Genomic DNA, 21,737 nt, shown 5'->3' with positions numbered 1-21,737 from the left:
CTCGTTCTCCTTCAACAGTTTGATCTGAGGAAAAGTCACTTCCTCTTTTCAGGAATCAACTTCTACCATCTGTCCACCAGATGGAGATAACTGAGCATCAACTCAAAAATCCTCTGGTCTTCCATGTGAGAACTATAATACCAGTGAATTAAACAAAGATCGTCCCTGGGTGGGCTCGAACCACCATCCTTTCAGTTAACAGCCGAATGCGCTGACCGATTGCGCCACAGAGACACGTTGACAGGCCTGTTACAGCCTGCTGTAACAGGAACTGGTCCCACAATAAGAAGGTTGTTGGTTTGAATCTCAAACTGTCAGCTGTTTTTCTGATTCCAGCCAATGATCTTAGTGATAAGAGACGGCTTGACATGACGGGTTTCAATCTTTATTTACACACAGCACATTCAGGACATTAATGTGACAGTTTATTTTCCTTTGTTATTTGCCACAGTGGACTTGGCTCATCATATTTTGCTGACTAACTGGTATTGGAGTTGTGTAGAAAAAACAGAAAGATCTGACAACAGCTTTGAAAGCGGATACAGTCCATCCAGATAACCTTTGAATTAACCTTAAACAGGTTTCAAGGATATTTCGAGAATGTTCAAGATGGATCTAAAGTCTGACGTTTATGATAATTCTACCAAGAACAGCAGGCTGCAAAAAGGACAGACCAAAGTGAGGTGAATGTGCACTCTGTGGTGGAGGCCATGAGAAAAAATGGGTCTTTGATGTCATGGTGGCAAATAAAAATACAGACAAGTATATGCACTATAAAGGGCCTCTGATATAATATAGAGATTGACAATTAAAAAGACGACGCAATTTAATAATTTTACTCCTGGAGATACTGTCACAGCTACCAAAGTCGTGCAAACAAACTAGTAGACACATCAGATGCAGGGCTCGTCGGGGATTTGAACACACGACCTCTCGCACCCAAAGTGAGAATCATATCCCTAGACCAACGAGCCCGTGGTGATTTTTTTTTAGGGTTAGAAAAAATGTTTCTTCTTCAAAATGGACCCGAAATGGTACCGTTCATTTGTACTCCTACGGTTTTATAGATATTACACATATTAATTTCTGGTGATGGTGTCACCCAGCCCGCCATGTTCTCTGAATGGACCTGAAGTGGTACAGTTCCTTTGTGCTAGATTGTGCCATAAAAAAAAGTTTGTCTCTCTGCTAGATGAGTCCGAACAACAGCACTCAGCTGTGTCATATTTTAAGGCTGTGCAGATTACAGAGATTCTCCAACATGCTCTGGAGCTCCCCACCTGGGAAACTTGGTCCATGAAAGCAAACAACCGTCAGAGTCAGGCGGACCACAGAGCCTGTTCTCCTGATCAGCCTGTTCAGTCTCTGTGTGTCTCCCTTGTACTCACTTGTACAAAAGGAAGTCGTCTGTGTTTCATAATTGAAATGATTGTAGAAGATGTTGTTGTCTTTGTCAGTCAGCACTGCCCCAACAAGTAGCACTTACTGAATGCAACAGTCAAGTTATTGCTCAAGTTAAGGTAACATTTGTGACTTTCAAATTACTTCCTCAACCTTCACCCCCCATATCACCGATAATACCTGCTGTCCTGGTGATTGAAGAAAGGAAGGAATGACATTCCTCATGTTTTTTGTCCAAATTCCAACCAGGACAACCCCAAAGAGAAGCACTTATGCACAAAGACTTCATCAGTGTCTTTGATTGGAGTGATCCGAGTTAGATCTGAAGAAAACATGGCTCCAAGACTTATTGTTGTTTTTGTAAATTAACACTGAAAGGGGAAAAAGAGAAAAGAGCATCTCCTTTTCCTGTTCCATCAGTAACCATCAAAGGAGATGCTGATTCTGTGATGTCACAAAGGTTCTAACGACATCAAAGAGATCAAAGACTCCTCCCACTTTTTTGTCATGACCTCCACAGTAGAGTGCACTCTGAATGAAGCTCCAAAGACAACCATGGTCCTGCCAGATACCGAGTTCCGAGTACCGAGTTCTGCCAACAGAAGCAACAACAAAACTGGAACTATTTGGACTGAACCTGGTTTGTCTGGATTACCTCCCAGGTAGGCTTGGAGGTCTACCAGGTCCAATTCTCTCCAGATGTCCCCAAACACACGCTTCGCCTCCAGGTTTGTCATCTCCAGTATAATTCCCTCAAAAAGAGTTGGAAGCTGTGCTTCCTCACAACAAGAAGGTGCTGTTTCCTTTGAGGAGGAAACTATCTAGGCTGGAAAATGCTGAGTAATGCTGGCATTGGACTGTGTGGTTGTTGTGGCTGAGTGGTTAAGGCGATGGACTTGAAATCCATTGGGGTTTCCCCGCGCAGTTTACAATCCTGCCAACAAAGGTCTGTTGTTGTCACAACATGTTCTTCTTTCATGCTTCTTCTTTTTGCTGTCACAGTCCTGGTCATATTGGATGAACTGTTGGAGTTAGTGCCTTCACTCCTGACGTCCAGCACAAGAATCACGCTACATGTTAGGAGAAATAACACTTCCTGTCTGAATACCCAAAGAACAACTCCAATCTCCTCCTTAAAGTTGCATCCTCATTCTGATCACCTGGCTCCACCCTACATGCAGCTCCAGGCCGGGAACTGAACCCACAAGCTTATTGTTGTGCGGAAGCAGTTTCACTTTCAGCAATCTATGTGTGTAGAAACAAGGATGGAAGGTCTCTGGTCTAGTCTCCTTGATTCAGATGATTACCTGCTTCAACAGTCCTGTCAACCAAAATTATCTCTGAATTCTCGCTTAGGGTGCGAAAGGTCCCGGGTTCAAATCCATTCGGGGTGCTAACCATTACACTATTGTAGAGGAAGGAAACACAAATGGGAACAAAAACACTCAGTCACACTCATGGAGCCTAAATCAAAAGAACATCAGACTGAGACAGGAAGAAAAAATGGAACCAAAGTGTGAAAATAATGATTATCATCATCATGAACAATGAACAAAAACATGAACCCAAAATAAAGTTTGACACAGAGAGGCTGCAGCCTAGTGTGTACAATAACTACATAACTTTAGTGGTCACAAACTGATGTTGTAATCTGGTTACATGAGATTATCGTGAAAATGTGTTTGGCTCTTAACTGAAAGGATGGTGGTTCAACCACACCCAGCTATGTCTCTGGATGTCCTACATCTAAACAGGTCTCTGTTATCTTTCAAAGATACACAATCCATGAATGACTCACTTAACTGAACAAATTAGTTTGAACCACTCACTCCCTCATTTTCTACCAGTTATCCACCACTGCTGAGAGCAGACTGTGCTCAGATGGCATTTTCACTTTACAACAGCCAGAAAACATCACGAGGTGCCCAAGTGGTGAAGGTGATGGAATGCTAATCCGTTGTGCTCTGCACATATGGGTTTGAATTCCTTCCTTGTCAGTCTTCAGCTCTCTTTGATTGACTTTTGAAATCATCAACATTACCCCAACAAACAGCACTCACTGCTCCCAGAACACAAGTCTGCCTTTCAGTTTGGGAATTGTCGATGACAAATTCATGATCTCAAGAAATCTACTGAAACTGGTTATAACTTTTGTCCAAATTCCATCCAGAGGAATCCAGAAGCACTTATTCACAAAAATTCATCAGTGTGTCTCATTGGAGAGTTCCAAGTTAGAGCTGAAGAAAACATGGCTCCAAGACCGAAAGGGGAAAAAGCATAGAAAATAGAAACATCCATGCAGAAAATAGTCATCAATGTCTCTCATTGAATTGGCTAAGTCACATTAAGCTTTAATTCTGACCTAACTCTGGTGATTAGTGATTAGGGTAGTGTTGTTTCAATTGATCAGGAGAACTCTGTTCAAAATGAGAATCTTGATCATTTTGTTGAAATTCTAACCAGGACAACCCCAAAGAGAAGCACTTGTGCACAAATAATTCATCAGTGTTTCTGATTGAGGTGGTCTGAGTTAGATTCTAAGAAGGGTCTAATGGGAAATGGGTAAAGGAAGGAAAACTTCTGAAATCACCAACACTACCCCAAATAATAGCACTTACTGCTCTCAGAACACAAGTCTGTGCTTCAGTTGGGGAAATGCTGATGACAAATTAATACATTACACAACTAATCCTGCTAACTACTTTTTCCTCAATATTCCAACCAGGACAACCCTGGTTGAGAAGATGTTGTCATCAATGTCTCTGATTGAAATGATCAGAGTTAAATTTTGAAATTGCTCCCAAACCTCCCGTTGTGTTTGTCAGTCAGCACTGCTCCAACAAGTAGCACTTACTGAAATCAACAGTGAAGTTAGTGCTCAAGTTAAGGTAACATTTGTGACTTTTAGATTACTTTCTTAACTCCCACCACCCCAAAATTGATAGAACCTGCTGTCCTTGTGATTGACTTCTGAAATCACCAACATTAACCCAACTAATAGCACTTACTGCTTTCAGAATACAAGTTGGTGCTTCAGTTCGGGAAATATTGATGACTCATTCAGCTGATCTGAAGAAAACTGTTGTTTTTTTTTTTTTTATTCCATCCAGGACAACCCCAAAGAGAAGCACTGATACAAAAGGCATCAGTGTTTCTAATTGAAATGATCAGTATTGTATTCTAAGAAGATGTGGTTGTTTTTGTCAGTCAGCACTGCCCCAACAAGTAGCTTACTGAATTCAACAGTCAAGTCAGTGCTCAAGTTAAGGTATCATTTGTGACTTTCAAATTACTTTCTTCACCCCTCACCCCCCATATCATGTGGTGATTGATGAAGAAGGAATGGCATTGCTCATCATTTTTGTCCAAATTCCAAGCAGGACAACCCCAAAGAGAAGCACTTATGCACAAATACTTCATCAGTGTCTCTGATTGGAGTGATCCGGGTTAAATAGCTCACACATGATCTCCCCCAAAGAGTCTTGCAGCCACTTCCCTGTTGTGTCTGAATGAAACCACCCCCACCTGTCTGCTTTGTTGAGACGGTTTCAGTGGTCTTGGTAATTGTTCATATCAGGAACAGACAACGATCCTCTTAAATTCATGAGGTCCTTTAGCATATGGTGAGACGGCAGCTAACTGTGGTGGTAAGACATTTATCAAAACTGGTTTTAATTCCATCCAGGACAACCCCAAAGAGAAGCACTTGTACAAAAGGACGTCATCAGTCTTTCTAATTGAAATGATCAGTGATGCATTCTAAGATGTCTTTGTCAGTCAGCACTGCTCCAACAAGTAGCACTTACTGAATTCAACAGCCAAGTCAGTGCTCAAGTTAAGGTAACATTTGTGACTTTCAAACTACTTTCTTAACCCTCACCACCCAAAAATTGATAGAACCTCATCTGCTTGTGATTGGCTTTTGAAATCACCAACATTACCCCAACTAATAGCACTTACTGCTCTCAGAATACAAGTTGGTGCTTCAGTTCGGGAAATGTTCATGACAAATTCTCGAATTTAGCTGTTTTAAAGAAATCTATCAAAACTTTAATTCCATACAGGACAACCCCAAAGAGAAGCACTTATGCACAAAGACTTCATCAGTGTCTCTGATTGGAGTGATCCGAGTTAGATCTGAAGAAAACATGGCTCCAAGAATTAATGTTGTTTTTGTGAATTAACCCTGAAAGGGGAAAAAGAGAGCAAAGAGAATAGAAGTCAGATGAGCTCCAATTTTTACCTCACATGATCTCCTCCAAAGAGTCTTTGCAGCCACTTCCCAGTTGTGTTGCAGTTCCAATGGACTCCCTTTCAGGCTTTTACCTGAATTTATCTTATACCTGAATGAAACCACTCCCACAGCTGCCTGCCTACTTAGTTTGGGCGGTTTCAATGGTCTTGGTAATGGTTTGTCATGAAGAACACATTTAGTCCATCAGGAACAGACAACGATCCTCTTAAATTCATGAGGACCGTTAGCATATGATGAGAGGACAGCTAACTCTGGTGATTAATGTTGCTGCAGCTGATCTGAACAAATCTTTTCAAAATGGCTGTCTTTGTTGTTGTTTTTATTCCAACCAAAACTTTTTTCCACCAAATTGTTAAATAAACTCTCTGTCCTGGTTAATCCTTGGACGGAATGAAAAACATTTGAAATCACAAACTCTGCCCCAACTAATAGCACTTACTGCTCTGAAAACACAAGTCTGTTCTTCAGTTGCAGAAATGTTGATGACAAATTCATAGATTTAGCTGATCTCAAGAAATCATTAAAAACGGGTCAAATTTCCACCAGAGCAACCTCAAAGAATTAGAATTAGAATTAGAATGTTTTTATTGCCATCATACACAACGTATAACAAACTTTAAAGACAACTCTGTGGTACAAAATATAATTATAAAATAAGAAAGATAAAAGATGAAGTAAAAAATAAAATGTATGAATATATTTACAAAAGAGGCCAGTAAGAATATATGTACAGTTGAGAATTAGCATGACTGTAGATAACGGTGGAAATAAATAAAAAAGTAAAAAAACAAAAAGTAGCTATTACTGAATTTAACAGTTAAGGTAACATAAGGTAAGAAGAAAGAAAGGACACATTGACAGAACCACTGTGCTTCATACCAGGACACAGCAGCGTGACTCATGAATCATCATGAATCATGTTCGGGAAATGTTTATGACAAGTTCATGACTTTGGCTGATTTAAAAAAATAAATATAAATAAATAAAACATTCTGTCCAAATTGCAAACAGGACAACCCCAAAGAGAAACACTCATGCAGAAAGGAATCAATAGTGTCTCTGACTGATGTGATCTGAGTTAGAAGACACTGATTGTTTACTTCTTTATTGTCTTTGTCAGTTAACGCTGCCCCAATAATCAGCATTTACTGAATCCAAGTGAATCAAGTCAACAAACACGTTGGATAATTAATTGTGACTCTGAACTTTTTTCCAGGTTGTTGAATAAATGTGTTGTCCTCCTTCAGCAGGAAGTTTCTGTGGTCTTGGTAACAGTTTGAAGAACAGAATGATCAGACAATGATCCTCTTAAATTCATGAGGACCGTTAGCATATGATGAGAGGACTGTTAACTGCAGTGATTAGAGATTAAGGTTGTGTTGTTGGAGCTTCTCTCAAGAAATCTATTTAAAATAGCAAATCATCTTTTTTTTTTACTGAATTTCTGAGCAGGACAACCCCAAAGAGAAGCATTTATGGAGAAAGTTAACAAGCAGCTGTGTTGTGTTAGAAACACCAAACATGTCCAGAAAAGACAGACTGTTCTGTGTATTTCCCTGAAGAGTTGCCGGACTGTGTTCACACCTTGATTACTGCCATCACAGTTCACCTTTTGTGTCTTTATTTTGTTATCCTTCACAAAATTTTATTTGCTGGCACAGAGGCACGAATAGAAAAATGGCGAGGGGGGCTGTGACTTGGTTCCCATCATTCATATTAAAGAGCCGTTCAAGAGACTCTCTGTGATCTCTGTGAACATAAATCTTTACCTCGGTCTTCTGATCCAAAGTCAAACACCTTGTACTTTGGGCCATGTGGGGTCTGAGTGTGGCCCATTTTAATGTCCTGTTGTCAGTTTAGTGTCTGTTCTTGTCATATTTCATTGCTTCAACATTCATCAGGATGAAGGCAGCATCAAGCAGCAGAGGTCAGTGTTGGCCATGACCTGATCAGATCCACCTTCTGTGGAGGAGATCTGAAAAACCTCACTTATTTCTGTAAAATGGACACAGTTTAGTCTGTTCACCTTCACACAACTTCCCAACCACAAAGGGACTCGAACCCTCAGTCTTCTGATCCGAAGTCAGACGCCTTGTCCATTAGGCCACGTGGTCACTGGACCTTTAAGTCATTGCAGCTAATGGTTTGTTGGTCTAGGGGTAGGATTCTCGCTTCGGGTGTGAGAGGTCCCGGGTTCAAATCCCGGACGAGCCCTTAGTGTTATATTGCCAATATCTTCCCAAAGTTTGTCTCCTGTGAAAAGCGGTCACCACATTTCCATCTGCTCAACACAGCAACAACCACTTTGTCTTGTCCAGAAACTGCAAGCAAAAGCTGTAATACAGGAAGTGATGAGCAGGAACTCCACTGAGAGCAAAGCACTGCTGGGGTTTGAATGCAAGACAAGACTGTTTACAAGACAAGACTTATTGATACTAATACATACTAAGCCAGCAGCCTGCCCATTGAGCTAATTCCGCTGTGCTAACATGCTAGCGTGCACAGCTCACTTGGGAGAGCGCATGGAAGCTGTAGAGTGGACAAATAGGAATTCTAGTGTTTCACTGGTAAGATTCAGGTTCCACCGAGAGTTGAACTCGGATCGCTGGATTCAGAGTCCAGAGTGCTAACCATTACACCATGGAAGCCTGCAGGCATAGGCTCATTATACAAACAAACAAATTTCGAGATCATTCAAGAAGGACTTGAAGAAACCGAGTCAAGAGTTAGACTCATGTTTATATTCCTGCGTTCTCAAATGGACACAATGATATTTACCATTTCTTCATCTTCAGACTGAGTATCAACTGCAGCTACAGAAGAGGAAGTAGAAGGCAGAGGGCTGGACGCCAGTGTGGATGTGCTGGGGGCATGAAGGACCTCCAGCACTGTGGGATCATCTTCCTCCATGTCATCCTAACTCAGATCACACCAGTCAGAGACACTATTGATTCCTTTCTGCATGAGTGTTTCTCTTTGGGGTTGTCCTGTTTGGAATTTTGACAAAATATTTTATTTGTTTCTTGAGATCAGCTAAATTCACAAATTTGCCATCAACATTTCCTGAACTGAAGCACAGACTTGTGATGTGAGATGTGGTTGGAATTGAAACTTTCTGCTGAGTCTTTCTTGAGTCTGTTACCTCAGACCACTGAGCCATCCTGACACGTGTGTCCAGCTGCCAGTCTCTGGTGAGGAAACAGAAAAGTTAATGATAACTTTGATAGGACAGTGTCAGCTCAGAGTGCAAAGCTTGGCAGTGGTGGGATTCAAACCCACGCCTCTGAAGAGACTGGAGCCTAAATCCAGCGCCTTGGACCGCACGCACGAACTCTGGCTGACTGTGATGTTTCTCATTTCAGCCCACCTGGTGTTGGTATCATCTGTCACTGTAACTTTTGTTCACAGGGAGATGAAAAGTGCCTGACTTAGTGGATTGGTTTTCATTGATAAGAAACAAACTGGCAGTGGTGGGATTTCTTCCCAGAGCTCAGGTAAGAACTCTACAATTGTCTTTTCTCTTTTTGCACATTAAACTGTTAAACTTAAGTTCACTACATCTAACTCAGCCTGTACAGATGATTCAGTAACAGCTAAGTTATATTTAGTCCAACAACTGCTGTCCATTTCTACCACAGGGAGCCACAGGCTTTAGAGTTTTCAGTCCTAACCCTTGATTTTTCTTGTATTACAACTTACAACTTCATCAACATTCATCAACAACAGGATGATGTTCCCTCTGTTCCTCAAAGGGACTTCACCAAGATTGAAACCTGCCATGTCAAGCTGTCTCTGATCACTAACATCATTGGCTGGATCTCATATCAGTCAGATATTTCTTTATTTGGACCATGTGCTTTGACCATCAGGGGACAGTTTGTTCTGTAACATTGCTCACAATATTTAAACAAAAAGCCCCATATGTATTCAAAAGCAGCCCAATTTCCATCTTGCGAAACCCAATTTCATCAAAAAAAGCCCAATCTGGCAACAAATTAGAGCAGTTTAAACAGAATTATCACATAATTTGTCCCTCACCTGTCTCTGTGACACAATTATCAATGTGTTCGGCTGTTCACTGAAAGGATGATGGTTTGAGCCCACCCAGGAACGTGCTTTGTCTTATCCACTGGAACTTTAGTCGACACATGGAAGATTTGATTTGGAGAAGGTGTATGACCGGGTTCCCAGGGATGTTCTGGAGTATGGAGCCATCCCATCACTATATGACAATAAGCTTCCCTTTCCCCGAGACAACTACAGGGTGTAACAGATGAACAGCTGTGGTGAGGACGGGTTACAGGCCTGTAGCTGGAGGACTTTGGCACCATCGGCCTGATTTTGGGATCTCAGGAAGGAAAACAGAGGTAAAGTTAAATTGTAGACACACAGGTAAACTGCAATGGCCGGGAATCGAACCCGGGTCAACTGCTTGGAAGGCAGCTATGCTCACCACTATACCACCATTGCATGGGAATGGCCAAAATCACAGCCCTTTTGTATGACTCAGAGTTTATTGAACCTCCTACCTGGAACACCCTGCAGGTGCATGATAACATATTTATGTCATGGGGTCAGTAAAGAAAGGCATTTTCCCTGACTGGGAATTGAACTCAGGCTGCACAACCATTTTTATGGACTGAATTTCCATCAAAGGCTCACATACTGAATTAGAACGCTGTCAGTGGAAAGAATAGTTTAGCTCTGACTTTTGATTGCACATCCGGTGCCAGTAGATGCATCTGTGAGGGTACCGACTGAGACCTAAGGTGCATGATAAGTTTAATTAATGACCTGTATTCAAAGCCATTTTCCCTGTCACCCACATGTATACTCAGGTAAAGTATGATATAATTACTCACCCTGGCTTCAGTGAGAATGTGGTCAAACTTCATTGCAACAGCCATGCGCCCCTCTTTGCAGGGAGGATTCTGGGGGTCAAGGGTGTATCTGTTGTCCATTGCAACACAGACAGATACAGACAAAAAAAAATAAACAAACAAAATGATCCAGACTAACAGGTGGACAAACAAACATGTTTGTTAAAAATGTTCTATGTTTATGACGCCACCGTAAACATTACTGTCTTAGTGAATGATAAATGTGGTGGGAAACATGTTGAACTCAAAGCATCTCATAAATGCGGTGTGTAACATTTTGAATGCCATTAAAGTCTTGCTGCTAATGGCTCGTTGGTCTAGGATGATTCTTGCTTAGAGTGCGAGAGGTCACAATCACAAGTCCCTGACTGCCAGGGTTCTTACTGAGGTCTGTCTTCTGTAAAAAGAGGTCAATCACCACATGTCTTTCTGCTAAACACAGCACCAACCACTAAAATATAGTTTCTCTTCTCCACATGCGCAGGTAAAGTTTTTAATACAGGAATTGATGTTTTTCCTCAGTTTGTTTAATTGATGTGCAGGAACTCCACTGAGAGCGAAGCACTGGTGGGGTTTGAATGCAGGATGTCCTGTGACACGGACCAGGAAAGTTGGCCTAAGATGGAACATCTTAAGTTGAGAATGTCCAACGATACATGAGGGGAGAAAGATGTGCGGCATTAATGACCTGGCAAACCACATTTGTCATTCAGTAAGACATTTCCAATCACTTGGAGCAGATTCAAAGGAACCTGTTCAAGTCAGAGAACACTTCCTTAACTCTTGTTGCCTGAACACAACATTGAGCAGTCCACTGCAGGAACCTGCTGAGTTCTGACTCCCCCCTTCAGATGAGATGAGGAAAAAAAGAATGTTCACGTACATAAAGAAGATAGAATGTTCAGGCATATAAAAAAAGAATGTTCGTGTATATAAAACAAGAATGTTGATGTCCATAAAAAAGAATCTTCGCGTACATAAAAAAAGACAGAATGTTCGGGTATATAAAAGAAGAATGTTCATGTGCATAAAAGAATGTTCATGTCCATGAGAAAGAAAGAATGTTTGTTTACATAAAAAGAGAAAGAATGTTCGCGTATATAAAACAAGAATGTTGATGTCCATAAAAAAAAGAAAGAATGTTCGCGTACATTAAAAGGAAAGAATATTCATGTCCATAAAAAAAGAAAGAATGTTTGGGTATATAAAACAAGAATATTCATGTCCATAAAAAAAGAAAGAATGTTCGGGTATATAAAAAAAGAATGTTCATGTCCATAAAAAAAGAAAATTTTTGCAAGAAGATACCACCTTTCTTCCAAAAGCTCAATGAGCTGCTACAGGTGAGACTTGAACTCACAACCTCAGCATCACTCTGCAGGTTAGTGTCATATATCGCCGCTGGCCGATTGTGCCACTGAAGCCTGTGATGTGTTTCTGCTAACACACATCACAGCAGCACATCCAGCAGTAGAAGGTTCAGGTTTGAACCAGCTCGAGGGATCTACTTTCCTGTAGCTTACTTCCTGTGTTTAGTTCCAATGTTTACTGTGAGATCACTTCCCCCTGAATCCTGCGATTCACAGCTTCCACCAAATGGAGCAAATAAGACACAAAACTTATTGTGATTTGTGAGTCTGAAGAGCTGCTGCCTTTGATACATCGCCTGATGAAGTCATCTGATGATGTCACAGTACTCACAGAATGAAAGTCTTTCCTTTGAACCTGCTTTGAAAAATTTCCAAAATCACATGTGATTCAGATGTAAACACAAAGGCTGCCCCACTGTCACCATTCAGAGCAGCTGAGAAGATTATTGATCATTCATTGATTATTAATGATCACCTCAGAACCAAACAGTGAAAGAGTTCTGCTCTCCAACACTCTGATCCCTCAATTACCGCTCCACATTATCCTGCTTAGTCACTCGTCACTCAGTCTTGTCTAACACTCTGACATTTCACGCTGACTGGTTGTGTGTCCAAAAGGCTTCAAAGACATCTTTCTGCCATTCTCTCCTCCAAACCTTTGGTCACAGCATCCAGGTTTCTCATAATGTGACATGGGTGTCATTACTGCTGTGAAGGTGGTAGTTTGGCCAAGCGGTCCAAGGTGCTGCATGGGTTCGAATCCCATCCTCGTTGGTGTCACTTTAGTCTGTCGGCAGAATTATCCAAAATGTCTGACTTTAGGTCCATCGTGAATGATCTCTAAATGTGTTTGATACCCGTTGAAGCTTAATTCAAAGGTTATCTGGATGTACTGCATCTGCTTTCAAAAACATTGTCAGATCTTTCAGTTTTTTCTACACAAGACTCTTTGGAGATACGGCAACAAGAGAAGGCCAAAATAAGGAGCTTACAACTCCAATACCAGTTAGTCAGAAAAATATGATGAGCCAGGTCCACTGTGACAAATAACAAAGGATTTTCTTTAGCATAAAATAAACTGTCACATTAATGTCCTGAATGTGCTGTGTGTAAATAATGAGGTTCATCAAAACAAAACGCCACACAAGTCAGAACCAGAGGTGGATGATGGAAACCATCCTCTGCTAAGGGGTGCCTCTGAAGAGACTGGAGCCTTAATCCAGCACCTTGGACCGCTCGGCCACACTACCACTGGGTAGATGGCTAAATTCATGCTGACAAGAGAAAGAGGGGTGACAAAATCTTTATAGTTTGTACTGTGTTTGGAGGAAGAAAATTTCATGATTTGGCAGGAGTCATGACTTTGTGGGATACTTAGGATGAGGTATCTTCAGCATTCAATGAACATTAGTCCCTTTACTGGCGGTAACCCTAACCCTTCAGATTATGAGACTGACACGCTGCCTGCTGCACCAACGAGGGCTGGAACCCAGAGTAAGTAAAAGAGTGAGATGGAGGAGAGCTGTCAGTGTTTCAGTATAAATATACATCATACAGCCCTGACCACTGTTGTATCCAGACAGAGCTGACTTTAAAACAATACAAAAAGAAACTCCACCCCTTTATCATCCAACCCAACTGTAGCATGCACATTACAATTCCATCATCACATCCTACAGCACCAAGAGTGGTGCTGTGGCTTAGCTGGTCAAAACTCCTGTCTTGTAAACAGGAGATCCTGGGTTCAAATCCCAGCAGTGCCTTATTGTTAATGTTAAGTATTGTTTAAAAAAAGGAGTGTGAGCAAAGTCCAAGTGAAGCTCCTGCTGACTATCAGAAGGGATTTAGAAGTGAAATGTCCTTTCAGCTATATGTTTAAACTGCAAAGTACTTATGAACCAACATCAAAATGCTGGAAACACCGTGCTGTTCGGTGGCGCCGGTGCGTGTTTGTGTGTATGTGAATTCATGCACATGAGTGGCATTAGACACTTAGGTCAGAGTGGGCCTTACAAACATAGGCATCACATTTGCAGCATTTCAGGCTTGTTTTGTTGTCTCTTTTCAGACCCAGATAGGCTTGGAGGTCTACCAGGTCCAACTCTCCAGATGAAACTGCAGAGAAACTGGCAGTACTGATGCTGAGCTGCTTAAAGTGTCTGTCTTATAAACAGGACATCCTGCATCCAAACCCCAGCAGTGCTTCACTCTCAGTGGAGTTCCTGCTCATCACTTCCTGTATTACAGCTTTTGCTTGCAGTTTCTGGACAAACAAAGTGGTTGCTGCTGTGTTGTGCAGATGGAAATTTGGTGATTGACTGCTTTTCATAGGAGACAAACTTTGGGAAGAGTCATGATGGTCAGGAACTGATATTGGCGACAGAACACTAAGGGCTCATCTGGGAGTTGAACCCAGGACCTCTCACACGAGAGAATCTAGCGAGAATTATACCCCTAGACCAACGGGCCTTTTACAGCAAAATAATTTAAAATGTTTTACACTGCAGTCAGATGTTTTCTGAGGGGGACAACTTTTCAGTCATCAAAAATCTTGACCGGTGCATCTACTGGCACCGGATGTGCAATCAAAAGTAAAAACTAAACTATTCTGTCCAGCTACAGCTGCGTCAGGTTAAAAACCCGCTCTGATTTGAAATGCTCGCCTTTGATGGAAGTTAAGTCCATAAAAATGGTTGTATTGTTGTCCACACACTCCCTGATGGTCTAGTGGCTAGGATTCGACACTCTCACTGCTGCGGCCCGGGTTTGATTCCCGGTCAGGGAAAACTTTTTTTATTGAAAAATGCAGGTGATTGAGCCACTAACATAAAAATGTTATCATGCACCTGGGGGTTTTCCAGGTAGGAGTTTCAACGAACTTTGGGTCTATCCCTGAACTCTGAGTATTGGATTCCAGAACAGCCACTCTGGCCGAGTGGTTAAGATGGTAAAGATGGTGGTAAAGATCCAAAGAGGATGTAGATCAGTGGTAGACGTTCATCAAAATGACAGGACATGCTAGTGGTAGGTCCATTGTTGTAAAGTAAATTCCCATACCGGGAGTCGAACCCGGGCCACCTGGGTGAAAACCAGGAATCCTGACCGCTAGACCATATGGGACTCCAAAGGGCTCAATTTAGGCTCCAGTCTCTTCGGAGACGTAGGTTCAAATCCCACCACTGCCAGTTGCCCCAGCTGTGCGGTACGCTCGACCACTGAGCTACATCCCCTGCATGGTGTGGCAGCTTTAGCAACTTTAGCTAACCAGATGGCTTCTGAGCTCCTGTGACAGCTAAAACACTTTAACGGTTAAGGAGTTCAAACACAGCAAAACATACTGAATGATAAAAATTAAGATTTGAAGAAGGAACTGAGCTATTTCAGCTGGATGCCCCTGTTAATGCTGGATGTTCTGTTCACCATCCACTTCTCCAAAGTCCCACAGTGGAGGCTTCAAATTCACATCTCTCACAGTGTTATCATGACAAGAGAAAGAATATTTGGACAGACTAAGGTGAGCAGAACACAGCTGATGAAGGGATTCTAACCCACGCGTGCAGAGCACAATGGATTAGCAGTTTATCACCTTAACCACTCGGCCACCTCGTCATGTTTGTTGTCAAAAAGGAAGGTCAGAGAGTGTGCTGTGTCTTTTTAACACACAAACAAAGAAATGCATACTTGTGGATTCAAAAGATTATATCAGGATCCGATCTTTTCCTGTTCCATCAGTAACCATCAAAGGAGATGCTGATTCTGTGATGTCACAAAGGTTCTAATGTAATCAGAGAGATCAAAGACTCCTCCCACTTTTTTGTCATGACCTCCACAGTAGAGTGCACTCTGTTAATGAAGCTCAAAAGACAATCATGGTCCTGCCAGATACCTCTGAGTTCTGCCGACAGAAGCAACAACAAAACTGGAACTATTTGGACTGAACTGCACGTTTAAAAAAGACGTTTGCAAAAAGAGAAAAGACAATTGTAGAGTTCTTACCTGAGCTCCGGTGAATATTTGTTACAGGTGCTGCAGGAAAACAGAAGTCTGTTTCAAGACTCGTGAGTGGCGAATTTCCAGCATTTAGTTTGCATTTAGAGCCAGGTGATCAGAATGAGGATGCAACTTTAAGGAGGAGATTGGAGTTGTTCTTTGGGTATTCAGACAGGAAGTGTCATTTATTTAGTGTCATAACATGTAGCGTGATTCTTGTGCTGGACGTCAGGAGTGAAGGCAGTAACTCCAACAGTTCCAATATGATCAGGACTGTGGCAGTAAAACAAAGAAGCATGAAACCGGAACGTGTTGTGACAACAACAAACCGTTGTTGGCAGGATTTGGTTAAGTCCATCGCCTTAACCACTCGGCCACAACAACCACGCGCACCAATGCCAGCATTACTCAGCATTTTCCAGCCAAGATATCTGGAGAGAATTGGACCTTTTGTTCACAGGGAGACAAAAAATGCCCGAATTAGCTGATTAGTTTTCCTTGACAAGAGACAAACTGGCTGGATTCGGGGACAAGGTGGCTGAGTGGTTAAGGCGATGGACTGCTAATCCATTGTGCTCTGCACGCATTGGTTGGAATCCCGTCTTCGTCGGTGGTTGCTTTAGTCCAGATCTTAAATCTTTCTCAAAGGTTTGAAGTGATGTGTGAGTCTCAAGAGCTGCTGCCTTTGATATATCACCTGATGATGTCACAGAATGAAGAGAATTAAATCCAATGTGTTTTAAAGAAGTTCAGAGTGTTTCAGAGTTTCTGACATGATACAGACAGACAGATCCAGTGTCCCAGAGAGAGAAGAGTCCCGACACTCCCTGATCTCACTGCGGAGTGGTCACATGGTTCATGTCATCCTGCTGAGCTGAGCGGAAGAGAGCTACAACGGAGTCCTATGGGAGTGTGGCCATTTTGTTGAAAAAAACTATCAATCAAACTAAACAGAAGTTGAAAACCTGCTCCCTGCTCTTCCTCCACCAATGCTCTGCTCCACTTCTTGTGGGTCGTCCTCTCCATATTTAGCTTTCTGCCAGGAACTCAGAACTGAAGGAAATATTTTAGACATCAAATGAAAAATAACATGAAACCAAGTTTCCCGGTTGGGGAGCTACAGAGGATGTTGGAGAATCTCTGTAATCTGCACAACATTAAAATATGACTGTTATAGTTGGCTTTGTTTAAAGACAGCATGTATCCTTACTCTGTACTTTTCCACTGAACCTAAGTTTCTGTTTTTCATCTGTCCACTGAGCTCCTGTTACACAGTGTGTGTCCTGAAGGTCCAGAATGATAAGATAGCATTTATAGAACTGGTCTACAGACCAGGAGGAGGATGAAACCGTTCTATCTATTCAGCTACAGTCGGTCTGTTACAGTAGATACACACCCACAACAACACTCACACACATTGTTGAACACATTCTAAGAACAAGTCATGGACAGTGGTTGGCCTGTCCATGACCCTGTTACTGGCCAGTTATATTCGGTTTACGCCAAGTTTGCGGGTTCAAGCCCCATAATGGCCACATGCAACCTCTCGAAACTTGATTTCTTCTCTCTCTCCTCTCTGTCTGTATGAAACCCCATAGACTTCAATACACTCTGACTTGTGAAGTGGATGTGGTGGTTAAAAATTACACAAAACTCCAGAGGACACTGCGCTCTGAACACAGCGAGCAGAGTGGCGCAGCGGGAGCGTGCTGGGCCCATAACCCAGCGGTCGATGGATCGAAACCATCCTCCGCTGTTTATACACACTACATGAGATTTTCAGCAGCAGTATGCCTTTCTTTGTTTGTGTAACAACAGCCTGAGCTCTGGTTCTGACTTTGTTTTGATGAACCTCATTATTTACACACAGCACATTCAGGACGATGGTGATTGACCTTGTGACATAAATAAGTTATCATGCACCTGCGGGGTGTACCAGGTAGGAGGTTCACTATCCAAAGTCTGTCGTATTTGAAGATGACATCATTACAATAGTAGCAATGCCATACTGAAGCTGCACTAGCTGAAGACGGAAGATCTTCAGTCTTCCACCGTATTCACACTAGAGATGATTTTGCACCATCATCTTTGGAAGAGTTTGGTTCACATATTTTACAAAAGTCTTTGTCAGGAGTGGGATTTGAACCCACGTCTCCATTCAGAGACCAGAACGCCCTTTAGTGCAGGAAGGAGCTAACCTTGAGTCTGGCGCCTTAGACCACTCGGCCATCCTGACATATGGAAGTAGCTGGCACTCTCTGATGAGGAAACTGGCTGAAACTGCCCAGATGTGTTTGGAGTGACCCCCTAGTTCAGTCTCTGGCATCTCCAACGTCGATAATGAAGCACAGGAAGTGCTTCCTGTGTTTCCTCTCTCCCTCCCTCATTCAAAAGAGTGTTAGACAAGATAACACTCTGATCTCTCAAGTATCCCCTCAGTGTAGTCATCCTACCAAATTACTAACTGAACACAAACATATACGTGATGACAAAACAACAGCCATTGAATGCAACTTAAAACCAAAAATCTCCCAGTGTTTTGCCCCCACCCCCATTTTTTAAACCACACTTCAAAACATCATAATGAAGTTACAGCAAAGCCCTGAACAAATACAGCAGGTCTAGACCAAACTCTTTATGAAATTATTTTGACTATTATTTTGAGAGCAGGAGGAGGGGATATACAATGCATTAAGTTGAAGAGTCTGGGGTTCATAACGTCAAATGATAATGATATTATAAAGTCAACAGGTGTCTGCAATGATAAAGTCAAATGAATCAGATCCAGAATGAAGGGTTCTTTTTAACCGTCTGACATCACAGACCTGCTGACATGGCAAAAGCAGTGCAAAAGTTCACTGCAAATCGCAGTGAAAAAAAAAAAAAAAAAGAAAAAATTCACTGCAAATGCATTGCAACATGCAGCGCAAAACCAACACCACACTGCAAAATGCAGTGAAAAGGTGAGGGGAAAGAAATTATACCACACTGCAAGCGTGCTGTAAATTTGACTGACATATAAGCTACCTTTTTAAAAAATATCTGAATTCCAGGAAGGCTGACTGCACATCTGAAGGCTCTGTGTTAAAATTCAGTTGGGATCAGTGCTGGTGCTCTCCAAGTTTGTAGCTCTACAAGGCCTCATGGTGACAGTTTAATTTGGTTAATGAACTTAATGAACAGCGTTAGAAGAAGACTCTGAGTCTGACTACAAGTTTTTCTCCAGGTTGTCTCTGAAACCATGTGTGTGTCAGTGAATACTTGTGCTCCTCACAGTTGGGTGTCATTTTCTCAAGGTTTTGAAGTATTGATGAGTTAGTTACATCTAACCCAGCTACGTTAGACAGGTATCTGAGGAGCTCAGTCATCTGGGAGAGTCTCTGAGTAGAAAAGCTGCTCCTTTCTGATGCAGGCTGGGGGGCTCACAGTGGGCGGAGTCTGCAAACTGTAGTGAAAGTGCACATCGTTCTGCAGCTCTCAACAGCAGATGCTGCAGTGAGCCCCGTCCCAAAGCCCTCACCTGTTCAGTCTATTTATGAAACATTTCAGAAGTCTCAGTCTGACCCCTGTGGTTCATACTTTACAGTTTGTTTTCAGTCAGACCTGCTGATCTGCAGTGATGGGCTGTGTGTGTTTATTGGGGGTGTAGCTCAGTGGTAGAGCATTTGACTGCAGATCAAGAGGTCCCCAGTTCAAATCTGGGTGCCCCCTACCACTGCATCTTTTCATGTGCAAGCACAAGCTCAGAACCCAGAGGTCAATGGATCAAAACCATCCTCTGCTATTCTAACACACTGAACGTCTCATCATTTAGCTGGAAAATGTCAGGAGTTTTTCAGCAGCACTGATTAACAGGAAAACATGCAGAATGTCATTTATCACTTTCTCCAGTAATGTGTACAGTTGTCACTGTGCTGCTCCTGACTCAGTGATGCTGTTGGATGCTTATAGGGCCGCCGTTCTTAAAGTTTGGGCTCCACCCCACTGGTGGGGAATAGAGACATGACAGGTGGGGCGTGACAAACTGGAGGAAATGTTCTCATCCTCTTAGATGAGTCCTAACTCAGCTCTGTCATACCTTAATGCCTTGCAGATTACAGAGATTCTCAAACATGGTGTGTCTCTACCCAAATGGGAAACTTGGTCCATGGAAACAACAAACCATTGTTGGCAGGATTTGAACCTGCACGGGGAAACCCCAATTGATTTCTAGTCCATCACTCCACTCGGCCACAACAACACACAGACTCTGAGCAGGCCCACCTGGTCTTAGACCCAGAACCAGACCCAGACCTAAATCCAAACCCAGGAGACAGAGGTTGAGTGAGTCAGTGAGGAAGAAGCTGCTCGTTCTCCTTCAACAGTTTGATCTGAGGAAAAGTCACTTCCTCTTTTCAGGAATCAACTTCTACCATCTGTCCACTAGATGGAGATAACTGAGCATCAACTGAGAACTGAGTTCTTCATCATCTGGAAACAGACAGCATTGTTTTCTTCAGCTGGAGCTCTTTGTTCAAATCTACATCGAGATTCAGAGCCAAATGTTTTTCCTTTCCTGGATTTACTTCATCATTTCAGTGACTCTGTGGATTCAGTTGACAAATGCAAAATACAACCAACATTTAAACGATGATGTGTTGAAACAAAACTTTATTGATTCAGTCTGGTCAGCAGAATATAACCTGATGAAATCAGCAACATTAAACTGATGTTTCTACATGAATGCATCACTGATTCTAAAACCATAAACTGAACATGAACACTCTGTACACTCAGCGTTACACACATGAAGACAACATCATGTGTTTAAGGTGATGTTGAGCTGAACAGGACTTGGATTGAACACACAGAGGGAGTGCACCGTTCCTGGAGATACTGCAATACCAGGTCGATGCGTGGAGTGGACGGAGCAAGCCCCTATTCCATCTCCCTGTTCCAAAAATCTATTTAATATATGGTCCCCGGGTAGGGGACATATCAGATATTAAACTGATAAGAACAGATACTACACTTGATCTTAGCCAAAAGGCCGAGAAGCGATACCGCTCAGCTGTCGGAGGTAACGGAGTGTTTCTCCGCACCGACCCGCTCAGTGAGGGGTCAGAGTCGGCTTCAGTAACAACATCACTCCGAGAGAGAGACACAAACAGAAGACATGAAGAAACGAAGGAGGGATCAGAAAACAACCACAGACATGTTATTTTCACAAAGTTACGTTGTAGAGCAAAGAAAACGTCTTTTCTTGGTCACCTGTAAAACTTCATATCTATGTCAATTTACCAGCTGAATATTATTGTGAAAACATCAGTTTGTCCTCTCATGTGATTGGCCTCATGGTGTGTCCATCAAAATAACCCCCCTGTCTGCACGGATTCTCTGAAGATTCGGCTCTCCTCGACTGGACTCGGCTTTTTTCGACCGAAAGAGAGAATAATAAAATGATTATTCTCTTCCACAGAATAAGACCACAAATGACTGAAGACCCACAAATTTAAAATAGCATTCAAGGTCATTTTACCCAGCATTACTGCCATCATTTCATCTTAACATAAAGTCCGTTATGTCCGTTTAATGCTAACATACAATGGAAAACGCCATAGACCGGCTAACGGGATTAGCATCAGTACCGCGATCATTTTAAAGCGTCACTGAATTTATTCCAACTCAAACATGGCAGCAATACAGACATGTACAACAACACTTACAGACATGTATTCTCTCAGCGCTTACAGAACAATAAAACAGCAGGAATTTAGTTTCTATCGGTCTGTTTCTATCTGCTACTCGACATCATTAAAAACCTCCTGTCACATTACTGACCCCTTCAGATGAAGGAAAAAA

At 42.2% G+C, this 21,737-nt stretch overlaps 1 protein-coding gene and 11 non-coding genes across 12 annotated transcripts in view; 5 read left to right on the top strand and 7 right to left on the bottom strand.

Annotated features, from left to right (window-relative positions):
- Positions 1 to 160: 160 nt before the first annotated feature.
- Positions 161 to 234, bottom strand: trnan-guu (transfer RNA asparagine (anticodon GUU)). Its single transcript has one exon. It is a non-coding gene; the product is annotated as a tRNA-Asn (tRNA).
- Positions 235 to 7,697: 7,463 nt separating this feature from the next.
- trnar-ucg (transfer RNA arginine (anticodon UCG)) lies at positions 7,698 to 7,770 on the bottom strand. Its single transcript has one exon. It is a non-coding gene; the product is annotated as a tRNA-Arg (tRNA).
- A 28-nt stretch (positions 7,771 to 7,798) lies between these two features.
- trnap-cgg (transfer RNA proline (anticodon CGG)) lies at positions 7,799 to 7,870 on the top strand. The gene has a single exon. It is a non-coding gene; the product is annotated as a tRNA-Pro (tRNA).
- Positions 7,871 to 8,232: 362 nt separating this feature from the next.
- On the bottom strand, positions 8,233 to 8,304 carry trnaq-cug (transfer RNA glutamine (anticodon CUG)). Its single transcript has one exon. It is a non-coding gene; the product is annotated as a tRNA-Gln (tRNA).
- Positions 8,305 to 10,054: 1,750 nt separating this feature from the next.
- Positions 10,055 to 10,126, bottom strand: trnag-ucc (transfer RNA glycine (anticodon UCC)). Its single transcript has one exon. It is a non-coding gene; the product is annotated as a tRNA-Gly (tRNA).
- A 3,469-nt stretch (positions 10,127 to 13,595) lies between these two features.
- Positions 13,596 to 13,669, top strand: trnat-ugu (transfer RNA threonine (anticodon UGU)). The gene has a single exon. It is a non-coding gene; the product is annotated as a tRNA-Thr (tRNA).
- Positions 13,670 to 14,619: 950 nt separating this feature from the next.
- trnae-cuc (transfer RNA glutamic acid (anticodon CUC)) lies at positions 14,620 to 14,691 on the top strand. The gene has a single exon. It is a non-coding gene; the product is annotated as a tRNA-Glu (tRNA).
- Positions 14,692 to 14,954: 263 nt separating this feature from the next.
- On the bottom strand, positions 14,955 to 15,026 carry trnae-uuc (transfer RNA glutamic acid (anticodon UUC)). The gene has a single exon. It is a non-coding gene; the product is annotated as a tRNA-Glu (tRNA).
- Positions 15,027 to 17,813: 2,787 nt separating this feature from the next.
- LOC115038392 (NACHT, LRR and PYD domains-containing protein 12-like) overlaps positions 17,814 to 21,737 on the top strand; it is an 82,469-nt gene continuing 78,545 nt past the window's right edge. Inside the window, exon 1 of the mRNA XM_029497228.1 lies at positions 17,814 to 17,835. Within this exon, the coding sequence (XP_029353088.1) occupies positions 17,814 to 17,835 (22 nt within the window). The remainder of the gene's footprint in view (positions 17,836 to 21,737) is intronic.
- Positions 18,022 to 18,132, bottom strand: trnal-caa (transfer RNA leucine (anticodon CAA)). Its single transcript has 2 exons — positions 18,095 to 18,132; positions 18,022 to 18,067 (listed from the first exon to the last, which is right to left on the bottom strand). It is a non-coding gene; the product is annotated as a tRNA-Leu (tRNA).
- On the top strand, positions 19,536 to 19,607 carry trnac-gca (transfer RNA cysteine (anticodon GCA)). The gene has a single exon. It is a non-coding gene; the product is annotated as a tRNA-Cys (tRNA).
- Positions 20,747 to 20,937, bottom strand: LOC115038430 (U2 spliceosomal RNA). The gene has a single exon (XR_003840551.1). It is a non-coding gene; the product is annotated as a U2 spliceosomal RNA (small nuclear RNA).

Source organism: Echeneis naucrates, unplaced genomic scaffold (genome assembly GCF_900963305.1).
Source record: "Echeneis naucrates unplaced genomic scaffold, fEcheNa1.1, whole genome shotgun sequence".
Classification (NCBI taxonomy): Eukaryota; Metazoa; Chordata; class Actinopteri; order Carangiformes; family Echeneidae; genus Echeneis; species Echeneis naucrates.
This window is presented reverse-complemented; position numbering and strand designations above follow the sequence as displayed.